Source organism: Nestor notabilis, unplaced genomic scaffold (genome assembly GCF_000696875.1).
Source record: "Nestor notabilis isolate BGI_N333 unplaced genomic scaffold, ASM69687v1 scaffold14483, whole genome shotgun sequence".
Taxonomy (NCBI): domain Eukaryota; kingdom Metazoa; phylum Chordata; class Aves; order Psittaciformes; family Psittacidae; genus Nestor; species Nestor notabilis.
Window position 1 is genome coordinate 1 of NW_009921574.1, and position 21154 is coordinate 21154.

The following is a 21154-nucleotide window of genomic DNA, read 5'->3' on the forward strand; positions in this document are numbered from 1 at the left end:
AGAGGGGCTGGGATGGGCGACGGGCTCACGGAGACAGCTGTAGGGCTGGCCAGAATCTCCCAGCAGAGAACCACGAACTCGCTGCAAACAGCTCCGTTATTTATAGTAATTCCAGAAGAACCCGCTTCAGCAATATTGTAAATCAACTTAGCCACCTCTGCATTGCTTGTAAATGCATATGTGTGTGTATGTCCACAGTTGTAAGTATTTCTGCATACATATGTGCACATACATACTTGTGAAATTTCCCATCCTAGAAGCCACATCTGTTTTGGCATGAAATCTCCAGAAGAGATGCGTCAGCAAGCTCACATACAAGTGGTTAGCAAAAACTTGTATAGTCAGGACAACCACCACTCTCCACTGCAATATGGAGTGCTTGACCATCGCATGGTGAGAAACATTTATTTTCTTTTTCAGACTGTCGTGGTTTAAGACCTTTTTGTAGAATTACTTTAAATGATTATAAATAAATTGGGATGGCAGAAATTTACTGCTCATCCAACATAGGTGCAAATGTGTCTTTACTCTGCAGCACAGACTGTTAGCTGCAGTGGCAGCTACTTTCTTCATGCTTTTGGAGAGTTCAGGAAAACATCTTTTTGAGGCAGGACATAAGTTCTTCCTGCCAGGTTGTTGGTAGACTCAGGGACATCCATCTACAAAATGCCATATTATAGATTAGTAGGCTGTAGATTAGTTGCAAGAGCTGTATAATGTCTCTGTTTTCAGTAGAGACTGTGTGTGGATACGTTTTTGCATTGGAATGAGTGTAAAGCTACTGTCATGCTTCTGATGCTGGGAAAAAGGAGTGGGTCTGCTGTGAGGACTCTTGACTATCTTAAAAACTTGTTTTTTTGATGTATTCGGTTGATTACAGCTAACGTGTTTTGGTTTTCTGTGTGTGCATTCCTCTTCTCACAAAGGGAACCAGTGAAAAAGACCGTCCCTGTGAAACCTGTGGAAAAAATCTAGCTGATTGTTTAGGACATTATGGGTACATTGACTTAGAACTGCCATGTTTTCATGTTGGATACTTCAAAGCTGTGATAGGTATCTTACAGGTAAGCATGATTTGTTGTCAGTTTCTAGCCTAGAATAACGAAATTATCAAGAAAGATGATGCTTGAAAGATTAATTGGGAGGACCAAAATAAGGTTGTATTATAAACTTTACATATCTCATATTTTATAAAATAAATGTTTTTAAATACCAGAGTTAGTGAGGTAAGTCCATCCATTTTTTTTATGGAAGCTCAGACTGATTAATTTCATCCATTCCTTTTCTTTAGTAGTTTGAAGTCAAAGTATGCAGTGTAACTTGCCTTTTAGGACATGCCAGTCAATCGAAGCTGTCTGCTTTATATAGACTTTTAAGATCCTGCAGAGATTAGGTAAGGATTTGTCTCATGGATGGTATTTTTCTTTTTCCTATGTACTTTTCTATGTGTTAAAGTATATGAGTTGGTCTTTCAACCATGACAGTAGTATTTCATTCAAAAAGCTGTACTCCGCTGAAGATCGTAAGTTGCAGTAGAAGAGGTGAATGTGTCTGTTAAACAACTGTGTTTATATGTGTTTACATTTAAGATGATTTGCAAAACCTGTTGCCGTATCATGCTGTCAGTGGAAGAAAAGAAACAGTTTTTGGATTACCTAAAGCGACCTGGCCTTACATATCTTCAGAAGAGAGGTCTAAAAAAGAAAGTGTCTGAAAAGTGTCGGAAGAAGAACACTTGTCCTTACTGTGGTGCATTTAATGGTGAGTGCTGACATTAGCACTTAGTGAAGTTGTCTACTGTGATGGTCTTTACCTTGGCGGCATCAAGATCTTTAATGTGCTTGTTTATTCCACAGCTAGTGGATATTTCCTCTGGCCTTCATTAAGAAACAGGTAATGGCATTCTTAATGCCAGGTTATGTTTGTTTGCATCTCATTTATGTGATTATAGACATTGTTTTAGTTGCTTGTTTTGTTTCATGGCAGTAGCCAATATTTGAAACTTGAATAATGGCAAAAAACCACCCGTTTAACACGTTTTTTAAAATCTTGGGAGCTATTGTCAGCGATCAGTGTCTTAATGTAGAAGCATTCATAGACTTTGTAATTTTGAGTGAACTTATTTTCATTGTTGTATAAAATTATTTTTCATAACATTAGCTGTGCTTGTCATCTTCTAGGAGGGTATGTTCTGCAGTTTGGCAGTATTTGATCTGGATGATACTGGATTACACTGGAATTTGTTCTTCAGGGCAGAGTAACTCAATAAAAAATCACATTTGTTTTTCCAAATATTTTAATTTTTTTCTTTCATGTACACTGATCAAGTTATTCTGCTATTAAAGGACTTGCATTGTTACAGTTTCATAGTAGACAGTTAATTCATAATATAAAACTCTGGGTTTAACTTATGAAAATTTGGGGTTGTTTCTGATGTTCAACAGCATGAATAGAGAAAGAGCTGCTTCATTCTGCCACGGCTACATATAGGAGGCACAAACAATAGCATTAAAAAAATTATGAGATAGGTCAGCATACTTCAGTAAAAATAGAGGTTGGAAAGCACTTGTACTAGTCTGTGAAAGTTTTATGAATAAGGTTACCTGCATGACATGAATATATTTATCAGATTTTTCTGACAATTCACTTCCAAAATTACTTCAGAAGAGAGAGGAATGATATATAAATGGCACATCTTAGTCTTGGGTTTAGTGTAGGAACTTCTACTTCAAAAAAATACCTGCTGTGATTGAGATAAAGCTGAATTAATGTAGGCTAAACTACCTGTGTTCAGCTTCAGAAGCCACATCACAATCTAGGCACACCAAGCCAGTTAAACAAGGAGACGTGGCCTGATCTGTCCTCTTTTCTGAATTTAGGAAACTGGTTAATAATGCTGCTGAAGTTTTCTTTAATTCTGTTCACTGAAGGTTTAACTAGCTTTGGAACTGTAGCTTATTTGTTTTAAATTCTGGGGGGTTTGTTTGTTAGGGGTTTTTTGGGGTTGGATTTTTTTTTTTTGGATTTTTTTTTTTTGCTTGCTTTTTTAGGGGCTGGTTTGTGGTTTATTGTTTAAAAAAAACAAACAAAAAAACAAGCAAACAAAAACTCCAAACAAACAACAAAACAACCTATTTTTATTTGCTTGCAGGAACTGTGAAGAAGTGTGGTTTGTTGAAAATAATACATGAAAAGTACAAGACCAATAAGAAAGTCGTAGATCCAGTAGTATCTACTTTTCTGCAGTCCTTTGAAACTGCCATTGAACATAACAAAGAAGTAGAACCCTTACTGGGAAGAGCTCAGGTGAGTTTTATTATGGCTTAATTTTTCTGATGGTTTTTGTGTGTGAAATAAAACTCCTCAAAGGTTTTCAATGTAGCATCTTAAGCTTGCAGTGGTCCAAGATTTTTGTATACCAAAAGATACTTGAAGAATGTTTGCATTTATTGCAGTAATGTTAATCTTGCTAAAATGAGAAATTTCGTTTATTAGTATGTTCTGATACATAGCCTTATACCTGTAAAGAAAGGGGATGTTCTTGATGTGTTACACGTCATAAACTAGGAAAGCATTTACACATAGATTTACTGTTGCTCTAATATGATTATAATACACGGATTTTGTTGTGTGTTTTGTTTTGTTTTTTCCTTCAGAAGTACTTATGTTGAGAAGGAGAGAGAGGAAATTTAATTATCTAACCTTTTTGTTTCATTCAATTTTGCACTGTGCAAATTATTTTCTTCGGCTCTTTGCAAGCTGGGAAAATCTCAGGACACATATTTGACAGAAAAAGTAGTGATTATCTGGAATTTCTTACGCTACAGAAGTAACTGCATTAAGAGAGAAATTAAGTTTTGAAAAATAGTTTAGGAAGTACTGTAATGCATGTGACTGTACAAATGATTACAATGTACTATAAATTTGTTGTAAGAAGTTTTGAGATGCTTTGTCAAATAAATATGAAATACTCTTGGTTAATTCTTTAGATATAGTAACATGATGAGAAGTAACACTGATGTATAAGCAAAAAAAGGAAATGAACAGTAAAGTAAGTTAGTATCTGAGACACTAAAAGTACTGGTTCAGAATAAATAAACCAAAATGTTGTTTTGCTTGCATGAATAGTTCTTATCTTTTTGTCTTTAAAATACTTTATTTCTGAACAAACAGTAAATGAGAGGTGGAGGGAAGCACTGAAACTGTTACATGATGGCTCGTTCTCCCCTTTCTCCAACTGATTTTATAGGAAAACTTGAATCCTTTGGTAGTGTTGAACCTCTTTAAAAGAATCCCAGCAGAAGACATCCCTCTGCTTCTAATGAACCCAGAAGCTGGTAAACCTTCAGATTTGATCCTCACAAGACTCTTAGTGCCTCCACTATGTATCAGACCCTCTGTCGTGAGTGACTTGAAGTCTGGCACCAATGAAGATGACTTGACAATGAAACTGACCGAGATAATTTTCCTCAATGATGTAATAAAAAAGGTGAGTCATTCTTCAAGCTCTCAGAGACTTAGAACTGAATCAGAGGTTTTACTTCTCTTACCGCTTACAATCTAGCAAGCGGTCTGTACTCTACTGTGTCATTTGGTAACTGAAAGAAACTTGCTTCAAATAGAGCTGGCTGACTGGCTGCTTGCAGTATAGGACCTGCTGGAGATCTGCTGGTGGATTATGGGAAATGGTTTTTTTTTTTGTATGAGATGTGGTCTGTAAACTCATCTCTTGTTTTGTTTCTCTTTTGTTTGTTTGGTTCGGGGGTGGGTGGCATGTTTTTTTGTTTGCTTGCTTGCTTGTTTGTTTCTTTTTTTCTCTGTTGCTCTCTCTCTTTTCTTTTTTCCTTTCCATGACAATGACACTTTGGGCAGTCGCTTACATGAAGACATCATACCTATTTGTTTTTGTTTGGGTTTTTTTATTTGTTTTTTTCCTGTAGACCTTCCTCCTCTTTTACTACTCTGTTTCCTTTTCCTTTCTTTATTCTACCATCTGTTCTGAAGAAATCAGGTTTCAGTTAGCATGGTTATCAAATTGAGACTAGAAGTAAATTTGACAATTTATCACTTGTTTAGAAGAGCAGTTCTATCAGACTAACACTTTTCAGGCTTTTCAAAAACTGGTCTCTTGTCAGGCAAACAAAACCAAGAAAGTACTAACTCTTCCATGACTGAAAAACTATTAACTGCTAGTGATTTTCCTGGCTGTGAAGTTATATTAGCTTAACTTCAGTGGCTTGGGAAAAATACAATTTAAACAAATATGTAGTTTTGTGAGCATTTGTCTCAAGCCAGTGCGTCAAAAGAAGTTTCTTGTTGGTTTCTCTTGTGAATGATGTTTTGCTGTAGCAATATGCATTGTGTTGCAAAGTTCTTGCCTTCTTCATTTCAATGTATGAAGGTTTTTAATGTTATTCTCAAAAGAAGAGTTGTATCAGAAAAATACTTTGCTAGTTTAATATGTGGTGTAGTGTTTATTTTCTAACTGGGTGATTATTTTGTTTAGCATAGGATATCAGGAGCCAAAACACAGATGATTATGGAGGACTGGGATTTTCTTCAACTGCAGTGTGCCCTGTACATTAATAGTGAGCTCTCGGGAATTCCTCTCAACATGGCACCTAAAAAATGGACCAGAGGTTTTGTTCAGAGACTTAAGGGAAAGCAAGGTGCGTCCAGAAAGTTGTTTTTAATTTAATTAAGCCACAAATACTTGCTACTCCAAAGCATGTCTCCACTACTACTGTATTGCACTTCAGTGATGTACCTTGAAAGATATTTTAATGTGCTGTCTTTACAGATAACATTTTGAGAACAATTTTTTAACAAAGATTTCTTACTTCCTTGTTTTGTTAGGTCGGTTTAGAGGCAATCTGTCTGGAAAGCGAGTGGATTTCTCTGGCAGAACAGTCATTTCACCTGATCCTAACTTAAGAATAGATGAAGTAGCTGTGCCTATTCATGTTGCTAAAATACTAACCTTTCCTGAAAAGGTAGGTAGCATAGAACCAAAACTTTTTCTATGCCCCTGTTTTTTAATTTTAGCCAGTCTTCAGTGTTGTCCTGCTTTATAGCCTTACTATAAAACGGAATGAATTTAAAGGGAATGAATGCTTTGCTTTATGTTCAAAATGTCACTCAGTGACACTTGGCTAGTTCAGTGGCTGCTGGTTAATGAATACATGCAGATGTTGTGAAGGCATATGGTGTAACGTAAAGAAAAGAGTTTTGGTTGATGCTTTTTGAACTCATACATAGCTTCAAATGTTTGTTGGTGTACCTGTCTTAAGGAGTGTTTGGATATCTTTATTTCTGAATTTACTTCCCAGATTTTTAATGTAATTTCACACTGATGTTTGGCTTTAAGATTGGCTTATGTTTTCTTCCTGTATTCCCTTTTCATGGTTTAAGCCCAGCTGGTAACTCAGAACCACGCAGCCGCTCACTCACTTCCCCCCATTTTTCTTCCCCCCACTCCTGGATGGATGGGGAGGAGAATTGAAAGAATGTAGCTCTCACAGGTTGAGATAAGAGCACTCCAGTAACTAAGGTATAATACAAACCCACTGCTGCTACCACCAATAATAATAATGATAAGGGAAGTAACAAGGGGAGAGGACACAACCGCTCACCACCCACCGACCGATACCCAGCCCGACCCGAGCAGTGATCTGGCCTTCCAGGTAACTCTCCCCAGTTTATATACTGGTCATGACGTGCTGTGGTGTGGAATACCCCTTTGGCCAGTTTGGGTCAGGTGTCCTGTCTCTGCTTCCTCCTGGCTTCCCCTCCTCCCTGGCAGAGCATGAGACTGAGAAAGTCCTTGGTCAGAGTAAACATTACTGAGCAACAACTAAAAACATTGGTGTTATCAGCATTGTTCCCAGGCTGAGATTCAAAACCACAGCACTGCACCAGCTACTAAGAAGGAGAAAAATGACTGCTGTAGCTGAACCCAGGATATCCTTCCTGCCTTTTCCCTTCAGCAGCTGGAGGCTGTGAGGGGGATTATCAGTTGAGCCTAAAATTTGGAAACACAAAAGCCAGCAGCAAAAACAACAGGTCCTGAAACATGTTTCATTTGTTTCTTATTGATCTTTATGCAACAGGTGAACAAAGCAAATATTAATTTTATGAGGAAACTTGTCTGTAATGGTCCTGATGTTCATCCTGGAGCCAACTTTATACAGCAAAGGCACACACAGATGAAAAGGTATCATGTTTATCTCTAATGATTCATGTTTTTTTTTTCTCCCCATCAACTTGTTCTTACGGCTGTGTGAAACAAGTTATAGCTGCAGGGATTAAAATTTATTTTTGTAATCTTTGATAAAGGGCAGGAACAAAAAAAAATTGACATCTATTCAGGTTTAGTGTACAGTTTCCTTTTAGATGATATTTGGACTTAAACTTAAGGATTAGATAGTATTGCTAGTGAACTGCAATTAGATTGGGGTTTTCTTTTATGACAGGGAGGGTAATACAGACATAAAAGAAAATGGGTAGTTTGGGGCACATTATACTGTCTGTTTTCATAGGAGAGCTAATCTGTAGTCAGTTAGTGTATGAGTCAAATTCCCTATACTCCCTGATACAATTGAAATAAATTTTTTGGTTGTATAAATAGACTTTTTTCTTACTTGTTGTACTTACAGCTGTAGCTTTGTTAACTAATGTCAAAAGTACATTCATTATTTAAAATAGCAGCAGGGCTGATATTTAATGATGCAATCCACACCAGTTTTGTCTTCTAGTTATTGCAATACAAATACTCCAATATCTAATGGAAGAACTTGCATTATAAGCACAGAATTTATTTTCAATTTTCTTTACCTCTTTCTGACATTGTTTCTTCCAACTCCATTATTATGTGTTACCATAAGATTTTTGAAATATGGAAACCGAGAAAAGATGGCCCAGGAACTGAAGTTTGGTGATATCGTGGAGCGACATCTTATAGATGGTGACATAGTTCTGTTCAACAGACAACCCTCTCTTCATAAGCTGAGCATCATGGCTCACATTGTAAGTGCATACACATAGAAATAGTCCTTCCCTGAATGTGAGGTGGTTTACTTTTGCTCTTGTTTCTCTTACACACATGAAAATAAACAGCTTCTTCTGAAACTCCTTGTGGAGATGAGCGTGAGTTTTGCTTTTGCCTGACAATTGATGCTTAACTGGGCAGTGTGTCTGGACAATTCTGTTACAAAGCTGTAATTGACCTAGGTATGTGTTCTTGCATAAGCATTTCATTTTCATAGAGTTGATGTGATGTTTAGAAAGCATGTTGTGTTCTGTGCTTTGTATAAATTCTTCATGATCTAAGTTATTAGCTACATTTGTATAACAGAACCCAAGTACAATTTCTGTCAGTTCTTGGTTGAGTTAAAATCTATAATTGGAAATTTTGAATCATGTCTGTAATAAAAAGAAAATATAAAGCCTACAAGAAAGCACTCAGGTATGGCTTTTCATCTTTTAGAATGCTTGACTGCATGGGCATCACTTTTTTTTCTTTTTTTTTCTAGGCTAGAGTAAAACCTCATAGGACATTCAGATTTAATGAATGTGTCTGTACACCATACAATGCAGACTTTGATGGAGATGAGATGAACCTTCATCTTCCTCAGACAGAAGAAGCAAAAGCAGAAGCACTTGTTTTAATGGGGGTAAGGTAGATAATGTTGGGGTTGGGATTTTGCTAGTGACAGATGGGCCGAGCCCTGTGTTTCTGAACTTGCATGTGAAATATGAAACATTATCAAGATTTATGGGTATGGCTTGTGTGTGACTGTGAAGCTGCCTAAAAACTCTGCAAAGGGGAATTTAGAATAAATTAAGACTGTTGTGTAATGTAAGTCTAATAGATTTATATTTAACGTCTGTGGAAAAAACAATGGTTTTTAAGTGATGTCAGTGGTATGTTTCTGCCTGACTGTCCTTAGTGATTGCTACCACATGGCTTTGTTACCAAACAGATACGTACTCTACTTTCTGGTCTGACAGCCCAGCAATTGCAGATCGTTAGACCAACTGGAAATGAGGCATTAATAGTGAGCTTGTACCAGAGAAGGCAGTTTGCCAGAGAAGGTAGGAGACGGTAGATTTTTAGGGCAGCGGAAAAAAGAGTGAAGGGAGGATAGATAAAGAGGGATCTGTAGTATAAAAGTAGAGTCAGTAGCATTAATATGAAGATTTTTCCAGTACATTGCTCCTTTAGGGTGACTGAATGCCACTGCTATTTCACATGTACCAACACAACTATTGGCTGCAGCATGTATTGGTTTGCTGACCTGATTTGCAAGCTTAAAAAGAGCCCATCCCCTCTCCATTCCCTACCCCCAACTGTGTGATTTGGGTTTGTGTGGGCCTGTGAATGGTTCAGGAAAACTCTGCTGCATAGGTGAGGTTGATTTAACTGGAGCAGTATGAGTAAGGTGTAAGAAAATGGGGCTGGTGGAAGAAGCAAGCTTGATTAGGGACCACACAACATGCAATATTTCAGTGGCTTCCTTGAGTTAGTGTAACCTCTTTTGTCGCTTCTCAGGTTGTCAGAGCTAGCTTCTCTTCCTTTTCCTGTCACGTTTGAACAGTAACCTACCAAACACATGATGTTGATTGCGACTTCTGCTTTGGAAATAGAACATGTAGTGTCCAGTAACTATTCTCAAATTATTCCTTAACTGTCAATGGATTTTTATGGACTGTAGTGAACTGAAACTTCTAGTTTACTTTTTCTGCCTTTTTGGAGAAAGCTCTACGTTGATTTAGAATAAGCTTGGACCGTTTTTGCTAAAATATCTGTCTTGAATGGTAAGCTTCCTTCTGAAATGAAATATCAGTGTCTTCAAACACATATTTTGTTTGTTTCTTGTATCACATAGACTAAAGCAAACTTGGTAACACCAAGAAATGGAGAACCTCTTATTGCTGCTATCCAAGATTTCCTCACAGGTATGTATGTAAGTTTATTTTAAAAATAAACTTAAAAGTGATTTTAAAGTTGTTCCTTCAAAATCACTTCCCTCTTTTCCAGATTTTTTCTATATTAATTAGTAAACCTCATTCACAAGTCAAAATGACATAATGAAAGTAAGGCCATTGTTAGTCTAAAATACGATGTCCTTAGAATCGCTTCTGATACTGTTTACCTTGGTAGCTGCAATTATTACCTTTGTGTATGTTTTGCAGTGTTTCTCTGACAGAAAATGAATATTTGGGAATATGAGGAAGAAGGTGTACAAAATTTAATGCCAAGACCTTATTTTTACCTACGGGCTAGAGTCTGAGAGAGACAATAGGTTGTAGAAAAGCACTTGTCCAGTTTTTAGAAATTTGTGTGGAGCAATTAAAAAAAACTCTGGAAAGGGTTTACAATTGAAGCTGTCTAAACTATTATCATTTTGCATAGTAAGTAGGTACCTAGTGTTAGAATGAAATTGATACTGAATATGCAATAGCTTTTAAATATAGTCTTATTTTAGTCTGTCACATTGTTAATTTTTTATATTCTAGGTGCCTATCTTCTTACATTAAAAGATACCTTTTTCGATCGAGCCAAAGCCTGCCAAATTATTGCTTCTATTCTGGTTGGCAAGGATGAAAAGATTAAAGTTCGTCTTCCACCTCCAGCAATTCTGAAGGTGTGTCAAACTATTTTTTTTAATGTTACTAAGACTTTCTCCCTTGTGTGTTCTTGACTTATGGTGATGTTCTCATCAGAGACAGTTCTTGTTTTCTCTGACATTAGTTTTGCGTGAGATCTTTGTATTAGTAAAGTGTAAAGTGCAAGGATCAGAATTTGGGGTCAAATCTGTGCAGAAGATTTTTGATGGCTCCTGTTGCTGAACAGTCAAGCTTGCATGGATGCAGTCCAGGTGCACAGGTTCTTCAGGATTCAAACATAGCCTTGCTGCTATCCTGCTGCTGTGAGTTAGATCACCTGGCTACTAGCAGTCAGAAGAAGATACACTGTTCTTAGTAACTGTACTGTTACTGGCTGTGCAAACTAATAGGGGTTTGTGCAGACTAATGCTGGAGAAACTGTGTTGTTCTTTGGGTACCCTCAGGTAATGTCCTGAGATGCTCAACAGTGATAGTTTTCAGTATTCCAAATTTAGGAGATATTAAACCTGTGAAATAATATACTTTAGTTGTTAATCTGGCAATATGTTAAAGCTTAAAGAGGATGAGTGTAATGTGATGTGGGGGTTTTTTGTTTGTTTGTTGTTTTTGTTGGGTTTTTTTTCTCCTGGTTGCTTTGGTTTTTGTTTGGGGATTTTTTTGTTTGATTTGTTACATCATGTAGACAAATATTTATTTTGAACAGCAGAATATTTGTGTATTTGTCACTAATCTTGAAGAGAGCTGTAGTATCACTTAGTAGATTAGGGTCTGTTAAACCTTCATTTACATATATTTTAGGGTGTCTGATTTATTTTGTATTTGAGGCAAACAGTATTGTTTGGAGAGAGTTTGATAATTTTTCAAATTTATTAAATACTCGGTATATGCATTTTAATTTAGAAATAAGTATAGTAATAGGGAATTTCAGAAAGTGAAATTGAAATACAATGGAATAATATTAATTTAAAACAAGGTCAGAGCATTTATGGGCAGTATCTAATGTGAGTTTTATAAGTTGATATGAAATTTTGTTAATAGCCAAGAGCAGTGATTCTTTGCTTCTGTCATTCCAAATGAATAATTCTAGCACAAGCTGTGACAGTTACTTACATGTAACTACAGCTGAGGGGAGTACATAATTATATGAATTTAATCTCCTCAAAAAATTAAACTAAAGGTATTACATAATGAAGGAATTATGAATGTTGCAATCTCTTTGAGAAATGAAATGACAGCAGCAGGTTTTTTGGTTGGTTGGTTGGTTGGTTTTTTGTTTGGTTGGGTTTTTTTTACTTTTCTAATCAAAAAGGGAAACATGAGTAAAGGGAGCAATAGACCATGTTTCTCTAAATATATGCACGTACCCTTATGTAAAGGATAACCATTCAGCAGTCAGTGGTTTTCTGTCTATGAAAGTGCATAATGTTTTCCTATTCAAAGGAATGCTACTATGCCCTTCTGCAAGTGTAATTCGGTACAGAAAGGTTCAGTATAGAAAACAACTTTACAATTCTTGCTTGCTGTTTTACTGTAGTTGTAGTATAACCACTGTAATCCTAATTCTTGTCTCTTTGTTTCTCTAAGCCTGTAACACTCTGGACAGGAAAACAAGTGTTCAGCCTCATTCTCAAGCCCAGTGATGATTGTCCTGTAAAAGCTAATCTACGAACCAAGGGCAAACAATATTGTGGCAGAGGGGAAGACCTGTGTTACAATGATTCTTGTGAGTGATACTTCTAAAGCTGTGTTTTAGAAGTCTTCAGAGAAATTGTAGCTATTGTTTCGTTGAGTTTGTTACCATTGAGCTCACTGTAGGAACTAAAGCTTCGCATAAGTATTCTTGAAATGAGAGATATAATTATGTATTTTTTTTCCTCAAAAGTTGAAGTCATGCTGAATGCTAAAGAGAAGTCTTGGGTGTTTTCATGTAATAAAATCTCTTTTGTGTGATACTAGGCTTGTCATGATAGATAGTATTTGAAGGTAGGAGAGAGATCAAAGCTTAGAAAGTGGTTGTGCAGAGGACAAATGGAAAAATTTAATAACTTAAGGGGGGTAGTAGTACTGTTAGAAGTCAAACACTGAAAGGAGTTATAGGTGATATACGGAAGACTGCAATACCTAAAATACCAAACCACCTATATCCTTCCAGTTAGGGAAGTCAGAGTAGCAGATGGAATGCAAAGCTATAGGAGATGAGCAAGGCTTTGCTTGTTATTAGTTTAACATTCATGTGGTAACAGCTCAAAAAGAACTTCAGCAGGCAGGGTTAGCTTGATTCCTTGTTGCTCAGAAGTGAGAGTTAGGGAGGAACCTTTGATTTAGTAAATCTGTCATGCGATGTTGATGTCAGAAAGAATTTACCAATTAGGACTCAAATCCACTGTGCCAGTGGAAACTGAGTGATTTCTTTAAAAGATAGGACAGCTCTGCGGTTGTGAATTTGGTTATAAACATGGCAGCACAATTTTTTTTCTGTCTGTAAGGAATGTGGAGTGAAAGGCAACAAAGCAATACTGTTCACACTTGTGTGAACATAGGCCGTCTTCTTTACACCAGTCTTTTCATCTTAGCAAGTATGGGAAGAATTTCTGCTTTCTGAGTTCGATGTGGAAAACTTCTGGATTTCATTGGTGGCTCTGTACTGTTCTCTGAAAAAAACCCTTAATTTCTGAAGCAACACTTTCTTCAGAAAGTTCTCTGTGAATTCTCCAAAGTCTTAAGAAGTCCTGGTATTGCATTTTGATTGTATTTAATAATTGAAAGAACAATGACTTCTGGTTCAAGATGATGATTACTTAAATTCACATTGAAAATACTGAGCACAGAGTGCACTGTGCAGACATCTACAGCATTCTGCATAAAATTATTTAAATTGGATCCATCTACATGTGCCAGTTCTTCAAAAGGTGGATAATGAAGTTCAGGATGAACATACATTTTACTACTCTCACAGAAAAAATATGTATGAAGGTCATGTCTAGAAGACACTTTTTAAGTAGTTAAAGGCTAAAGCTTATAAGGGAGATTCAGTGCCTGAAATGGAAGGTTACTGATGAAGCAAAAGGAAGTCATCTAAAAGAGGCAGCATGTACAGGCCTACAGGCAAGATGGATGTCATTATTATGTGCTTGTTATTCAAGAAACAGTTGAGTCCAGTGTGTCTTTTAATTTCACTCTGTGCCTCCAGAGGTGATAAGAGTTGAACTGAATGTCAGAATCTTTGAATAAGAGAACTGTTACTTCACTTCTGAAATTTTGTTGCTCTACTTCATTTATAAATAAATAATACTGGTTTACTTATAAATAAGTAATACTGGTTTACTATGCATGATTGAGGACACTATTTCTGGACAGATAAGACTGAAGACTTTATTTTGATTTATGAAGCCAAGTTTAGGTTTTTTAACAAAAAGGATTATTCACAATATTTCTCTCAAGGCTTAAATTGTATACAGTTGCCTTTCCAAGGAAGCAGGGAAAGAAATCTTGAGGTTGTAAGGTCAGGTTGTAGGCTGTCCGTGTATGTATTTACTTATGCATTTCTACAGATACATTAAATGCCTGTCTTTGAGTTTAGTTCTTTTAGTGGAAAGAGCTTTTATTTTAAAACCTACTTCATAAACAATTACTAGAGTTCAGGTAATGTTTTAGAAAAACAATGAATTTTTGTTGCCTTTTATTTCCAGATGTCACAATTCAAAACAGTGAGTTAATGAGTGGTAGTATGGACAAAGGAACCTTGGGTTCAGGATCCAAGAACAACATCTTCTACATCTTGCTGAGAGACTGGGGGCAGGTAGAAGCTGCAGATGCCATGTCACGACTAGCCAGACTTGCTCCTGTCTATCTTTGTAAGTACATTTCCTGGGAAAATAATATCTTAAAGCAGGAACAAAACAATAGAACAAAATAGAACCTAAAAAATCCCTCAAGGTAGTTGTGAAACTGATACTAACAGTGAAACAATCTATTGTGCTTATGATGGGAGGAAAAAAAGTTCCCATTGATAATATTTCCTGGGTTTAGTTTGTTTAATCTATGTGAGGTAAAGCTATTAATATAAGCATTAATTTTTTTATTTTTTTATTTTTTTTTTTTAAATAATAGCTAATCGTGGCTTTTCAATTGGAATTGGTGATGTAACCCCTGGACAGGGCCTGCTAAAAGCCAAGTATGAGCTCCTGAATGCTGGCTATAAGAAATGTGATGAGTATATTGAAGCTCTGAACACTGGCAAGCTACAGCAGCAGCCTGGTTGTACCGCAGAAGAGACACTAGAGGTAAAATTTATATATTTAGACTAGAGACTTCATGAATATATTCATGGAAATTGTGAAGTTCAAAGTTGTCTTTCAAAACCTAAAAATACATGCAAAATAGGTATGCAACTTTAGGCTAGTCTATCTAGGCTTAACGTTTAGATGCTTGTATGCTTCTAAAGATGTTAGCTAAATACTATACAACTGAGATCCTCCCTCTCTCCTGGGTGGATGTATTGAGCTGATACACAAGAGAATAAAATCACATAGGTAATTGGAATGGGATTCATTACATTTATCAATGGGCAAAAGTTAAGTGCACTTTGGTTATGCTGAGCTTTTTTCTTCCTTCTGTAGAAATTTTGATGAAGAGCAGTGAATGTTGCCAAAAGCTTACAGACACAGACTTAATGGAGTCAGCTGAAGAACACCTTTCATTGTCTTTAATGGTTTTATACATTGATTGTCTTGGCTAGTTGATGTCTAGTTTTTACTGTTTAAAAGGAAAAAAAAAAAGAAAAAACAAACAAAAACACCACCACCAAATGACCAGAAAACCCCACCCAATGATGAAGTACTGTCACAGCTGTTCAATTTGAAGTGGTGCTCTGGTTGAAAGAAGTGTCTTAGTCTTTTCCACTCTTCCTCTTTTTGGACACCTGTGTACATCCTAGAATGTTTTTTTGATACAGTTCTAAGTTCTTAGCAATTGGATGTAACAATTTTTGGAGGCAATCTCTTACATAGCACAGCAAGGCATAAGGCTTACATCAGTGCTTAGTTTAGCTCAAGTTGGTGCTGCTGAAAAAAGAGATTGTGATGTTCCTACTACCCTTGTCTTGTTGTAGCAAAGTGCAAGTTAAAAGTTACACTTGTTTTAACCAAAGCAACATCTAGCTTTCTTCTTTTATTATATTTTGAATTCCCTTTGACTACTGAAGGTGTTGCTGGGAGTGATAGAGTACTGTTTGTGTATGGTATTTTTAACAAATGCTGAATGTCTGAAATCTTGGATTTCAGGCCTTAATCCTCAAAGAACTGTCTGTTATCAGAGATCATGCTGGCAGTGCCTGTCTTAGAGAACTGGACAAGAGCAACAGTCCCCTTATCATGGCACTCTGTGGTTCTAAAGGTAGGGATAGCTGAACTTTGGAAGTGGATTACTTACTTCATCACTGTTCTCACAATTACATACTCCGTCTTTGTAGGTTGTTTCATATAGTCAGCATTAAATTCATGTATAGATTTCAAGTGACTCTTCAGTAAGTACATGCTGGGTACAGGTAATTAAAAGTGAATTCAAATATGTTCAATTGTGTAGTGAAATATGTAGGTTAGGATCATGGGTTGTATAAAACACAATCCTTAATACAAGACAGGATAATATAAGGACTGTAGTTAAATAGTGGTGGTATGAATGTCTATGACCCAAAGAAAAATTGTTCAGAAGAGTCATTAGCTTTATCATAGACTTAGTTGTCAGTCTCTGTGAAAATGCTGAAATGCACAGAATAAGTAACAGAAAAGCTTCTTTAACTGTTGCAGTTCTAAGTACATTTTTGACAAATTATGAAGCTAAATAATAGATCTTCACAGAAGTGAAGACAGCTTACGAGAGGAGCAGTGATACTCCTCATTTGCGAGTGAGGTTTTCTTTCTTTTCAGGCTCCTTCATTAATATATCCCAGATGATTGCTTGTGTAGGTCAACAGGCTATCAGTGGGTCCCGAGTTCCTGATGGATTTGAGAACAGATCCTTGCCTCACTTTGAGAAGCATTCTAAGGTAATTCTGTATGTTTACAATACACTGTCAAGAAAAGTGAAAGAAGTTGACTTAAACCATTTTAAGGAGGGTGCACAACAGTATGTGTTGTGACATGGTGAAGAAAAAGGATCACATACAGTGATATGGGACTTAACAGTAGTATTATGAATTGACATAGGATTTCTAGATAGCTTGAATTTTTACAGCTAAGTCTTCCTTAGACCTTTCTAATTTACTAAAATTAAAGTAAGTCTGATGATACATTTTTGATTCTCTTGAGAGTCCTGAAGATAATTTGTTGGAGTTTTTCTTGTGTTATGTTTCACTGCACTAAGACTTCTCAGGAGAATTTCTGGGTGTGTGTTGTTACCTTTGGACAGGTGAAACATGCCAGATAACCCATTCTGGACACTGCTGGTTTTAATTTCTTTTTACACTGAGACAGGTATCATGGGCTACTTTGGATGTTCATGTTTGAGGTCTGTTCTACATGAAGTAATAACGAGTCTCATGCTTTTGTTAATACAATTAGTGAGATTCCTGGTTTGTTTTTGTTTTTTTCTTTTTTTAACTGCTATGTGAAATCTAATCATCAGTAGAGAAGGTTCTAGGTGCCAGCCATCAGTCTTGTGTTTGACAGCTCAAGTGTTGGATGGTGGCCATGACACTTACGTTTGTCACTAGGTATCTAAATTTCAACTTCTGAGTTCTGTAATGTGAAATCTTCTATTTTCTGAATAAATTAAAGAAGAAAAAGTACTTAATGGATTAGATGAGAAGGTAAAAGGTAATTTTAACTCCAGCTTTTTTACTGATTTAGAAAGCACTCTCTGTTAAACAACAACAAAAAGTGATTCAAGATGAGCCTCTATGTTGCTTTATGTGATCATGGAGACAGGTTGGTGTTATTTGACTTGAAGGGAGGCCTGAATAAAGTTCAGTTGGCAAGAACCCTTCTCAGAGGTGAGAATAAACCATTCAAAAGAATTAGTTAGTTACATATCTCTAGTCTGTGGTCTTCAGCACTGCCAATACCTTTGCTATACTATTGCAAAGTGGCTGTTCTTATTGCCTTTCCGATTTTTGCCATTTTAAGGGAGGCCAAAGTGTTGGAAGCTGGTGTAGTGTTTGCAAGGCATGGCTAGAAGCATGACAAGACTTGTAGGTGGAGGAAGAAAATCTGTTACATTGGTTTGGAAGAACTAGGCAAGGGTTTTGAAGCCTTTATTCGGATCTACTATACCAACATTGAACTAAATGCACCTGACATGACTTCTCTGTGTTTGTGTATGCGTTGAAGGAATTTAGATGACATACATGTTTTTCTGCATACAAAATCTACATTTCATTTTAACCTTTTTTCCCACTCTTCTCTTTAGCTTCCAGCAGCAAAAGGCTTTGTTGCCAATAGCTTCTATTCTGGGTTGACTCCCACTGAATTTTTTTTTCATACAATGGCTGGTCGAGAAGGTCTGGTTGACACAGCTGTAAAAACAGCCGAAACTGGATATATGCAGGTAACCGTCGGTGGAGTAGGGGTTTTCTCAGTCTTGCAAAAGGAGGATATTTCTTACATGTATGTTGAGGTGAGGGGTGGGGTAAAAGTGCATACACTGTGTGTGTATGTGTGTGCATTTAATGTAACAGTATAGTTACAGCTAACAGTCTAATCCTTTCCCCCCCAAATTCCGTGGACTGTAATAGGTTCTTGCAGCTTAGCATTAGGTTTCCTATATAATGGAATTTCTAATGTGAAGATTTGTGTTATTTCTTTAAATTTTGTTATTGTTGGCTTTCATGCTCTGGGGAATGTACAGTAAATCCCTAAAGTTAATGTTTGACTTCAAATAGGTTTTCATGCCTGCTTGCCTGCTGATCGCTGTCAGATTTATTTCCTGAGTTCAGTTTTTATTCTTTTTGTAATCCAAATCAATAGCCATTTTTAAAAAAGTTCCCATTTACTTTCCTTGCAATTTTTTTTCCTTCCTCTTTGCTTCAGAGGCGGCTGGTAAAATCCCTTGAAGATCTTTGCTCACAGTATGATTTAACAGTCAGAAGTTCTACTGGTGACATTATACAGTTTATTTATGGAGGAGATGGCTTGGATCCTGCAGCCATGGAAGGGAAGGATGAACCTCTGGAATTCAAGCGAGTTCTAGACAATATCAGGGTAAGGATTACTGAAGTCTCTTGGGAGTGTGAAAAAACTATTAAGCACGTAGATGAAGTAATAAATTATGGGGAGAATTGTTTCAGTTGAAGTGTTTATTTTTAAATCGCCTTTCTGGTTGGTCCTGGTCAGTCATTCAGGATGTGTATAATAGGACTTAACTGTGTATAAGCTGTGAAAACAGAATTTTCTTCTGTGCTTAGACATAGTTCTATGGCCTAATATTTAACTCACTAGATAACTTATTACTTGGTTAAATACTAGATTAGACTGATGGATTAGACTGATGTTGCACCAACTAATTCCTTATTAAATCAAGACATTCATGTTCTCTGTGTTGAGCTGTTTCTTAAGTTGGAGGCCTAATGTGTTAAATAATTCCATGTGCACTGTGATGTTTGAAGAATGGTATTATTCCGTTTTGTAGTTGGTTTGTTGGTAAAAGCCTTTTGCTGAAAGAAGTATTCAGATTAGAAATGCGTGTGTGTATACCTTCAGATTTGTGTATGTAAATAGAAGTGTATGTGGACCATCTCTTCACATTAGTCTAGTATTATATAGTAAAAAAAACTAAAATAAACAAAAAAAACCAAACTAAAACCCAACCAAAACTGAAGAATGCTATTAATGAATGAAATTTTTGTGCATATGGTTTATGTGAAGAAGCAAATTTTTTTCCTCTTAAGGCTGTATATCCATGCCATAGTGAACCAGCCCTTAGTAAAAATGAATTGGTGTTAACATCCGAGGCCATCATGAAGAAGAATGAATTTCTTTGCTGCCGAGACAGTTTTCTGCAGGTAATTTCCTCATTTCCTTGTGACACAGTGATTAACTTTTCCTTATAAACCAAGGAAGTGAAATAAAGTGGTTTTATCAATCTGTAGGAGCAATGGCTGAATTTTATGTGTTAGAAGCAAGAGTAGTAATATATTTCAGTACATTTGGGAGGTGGGGAGGTAGGGCTAGTAATTTTAAGTCCAAGTAATATTTGGTAGTTGTTCATGTTCACCACAAGAACATCAGAAATGAGAGAAAAATCTAGTGATTTTTTTGAGTAGAAGGTGCTGCCAATCTGAAATATCTTGCCAGAATTTCTCTCCATAGGAAGATGGTGCAGTAATTGTGTGCTTCCCGTGGGATGTCAGAAACAGGGTTATATTGACTTGATGCATAAAGGAACCACTAGCACTGAGTCTCATACTCCTATCATTATGCGTGTCTTTTGATATTACCAACTTTCTGAATGTCTGGTTTTACTCATTTGCTGGTTTTCCCATAGTAGAGCTATACCATTAGACCTATTTATGTTGCTTATGATAGTAACCCAGCATAACACTTGTGTTGTATGAAAGAGCTTTGCTGGACAGGGCTTGTCTTATGAGGAGTACTTGGGATTTTTAAGTATTAGTGAACAGTCACATGACTGTTCACCCTTTGATTGTAGAAGTCAATTTGATTGAAAGAACATTAAGCAATTTTAATATTTAAGAGCAGACACACTTCAGACTGTTTTGGAAGACAGGAATAAAAACTGTAGAACTAACCCACATTTGAACATGTAAGGTTGGTTACTGGCAGTGATGAGAATAACATGAATTTAGTGACCTGCTTTTGAAGGGGTTTGGTTTTTTTGGGTGTGGTTTTTTGTGTGTTTTTTGGGTTGTTGTATTTTTTGGTTGTTTTTTTGGGTTTGGTTTTTTTTTTTTCATTAGATCAGGGTGCTTTGGAGCAGAAGGTGACAGAACTAATAAGCCACTGTTTATAAACCTGATTTGCAATTCCATTGCCATAGCAGAGCTGAAAAAGTAATTATATCCATACTTGAAATATGCTCTAACTTCTAACATCATCTCTGAAGGGGAAAAAAAGGCAATATACTTATATCAAAGTTTGGAACTGAAGTTGTTCTTTGAGATGTACATATTTTTAAACATATCAGGGAAAACCTAAATAATTGCTATTAAGTTCATAGGCACAGATAAGGCTACATCATCTTAATGGTAATTAGTCTAACTTAAAATTTCTAAGTTGTAGATATTATTACATTTTCTTCTTTCCTTTTTTTTTTTCTGTTCATCCTTGAAGACATTAACTGAGACAGGTTATGAAAAATATAATGAGGTAATTGTAGCATGTGTGTGCACTGTGTGAGCATTAATGTTAGTGCTTTTTAGCTAAAGATGTGTGCATAGTGCTAAAGTAACTGATTAGCATATATACATTACTACTTGTTAAATTATATTCATCACAAGAATTTACCCAATCCCTTTTTAATGGTGAAAACTGTGACACGTGAATTAATCTTCAAAGTTCAATTTGAAGAT

General features: G+C 36.3%; 1 protein-coding gene across 1 annotated transcript in view; it reads left to right on the forward strand.

Annotated features, from left to right (window-relative positions):
* Window positions 1–257: 257 nt before the first annotated feature.
* POLR3A (polymerase (RNA) III (DNA directed) polypeptide A, 155kDa) overlaps window positions 258–21154 on the forward strand; it is a gene marked incomplete at its 5' end in the record, with an annotated part of 34494 nt that continues 13597 nt past the window's right edge. Inside the window, 20 exons of the mRNA XM_010011220.1 lie at window positions 258–393; window positions 927–1064; window positions 1590–1761; window positions 3152–3306; window positions 4250–4489; window positions 5507–5669; window positions 5857–5993; window positions 7110–7213; window positions 7884–8025; window positions 8532–8672; window positions 9888–9957; window positions 10519–10646; window positions 12214–12352; window positions 14319–14483; window positions 14740–14912; window positions 15912–16023; window positions 16557–16675; window positions 18037–18174; window positions 18657–18827; window positions 19514–19627. Of these exons, the coding sequence (XP_010009522.1) occupies window positions 258–393; window positions 927–1064; window positions 1590–1761; window positions 3152–3306; window positions 4250–4489; window positions 5507–5669; window positions 5857–5993; window positions 7110–7213; window positions 7884–8025; window positions 8532–8672; window positions 9888–9957; window positions 10519–10646; window positions 12214–12352; window positions 14319–14483; window positions 14740–14912; window positions 15912–16023; window positions 16557–16675; window positions 18037–18174; window positions 18657–18827; window positions 19514–19627 (2857 nt within the window). The remainder of the gene's footprint in view (window positions 394–926; window positions 1065–1589; window positions 1762–3151; window positions 3307–4249; window positions 4490–5506; window positions 5670–5856; window positions 5994–7109; window positions 7214–7883; window positions 8026–8531; window positions 8673–9887; window positions 9958–10518; window positions 10647–12213; window positions 12353–14318; window positions 14484–14739; window positions 14913–15911; window positions 16024–16556; window positions 16676–18036; window positions 18175–18656; window positions 18828–19513; window positions 19628–21154) is intronic.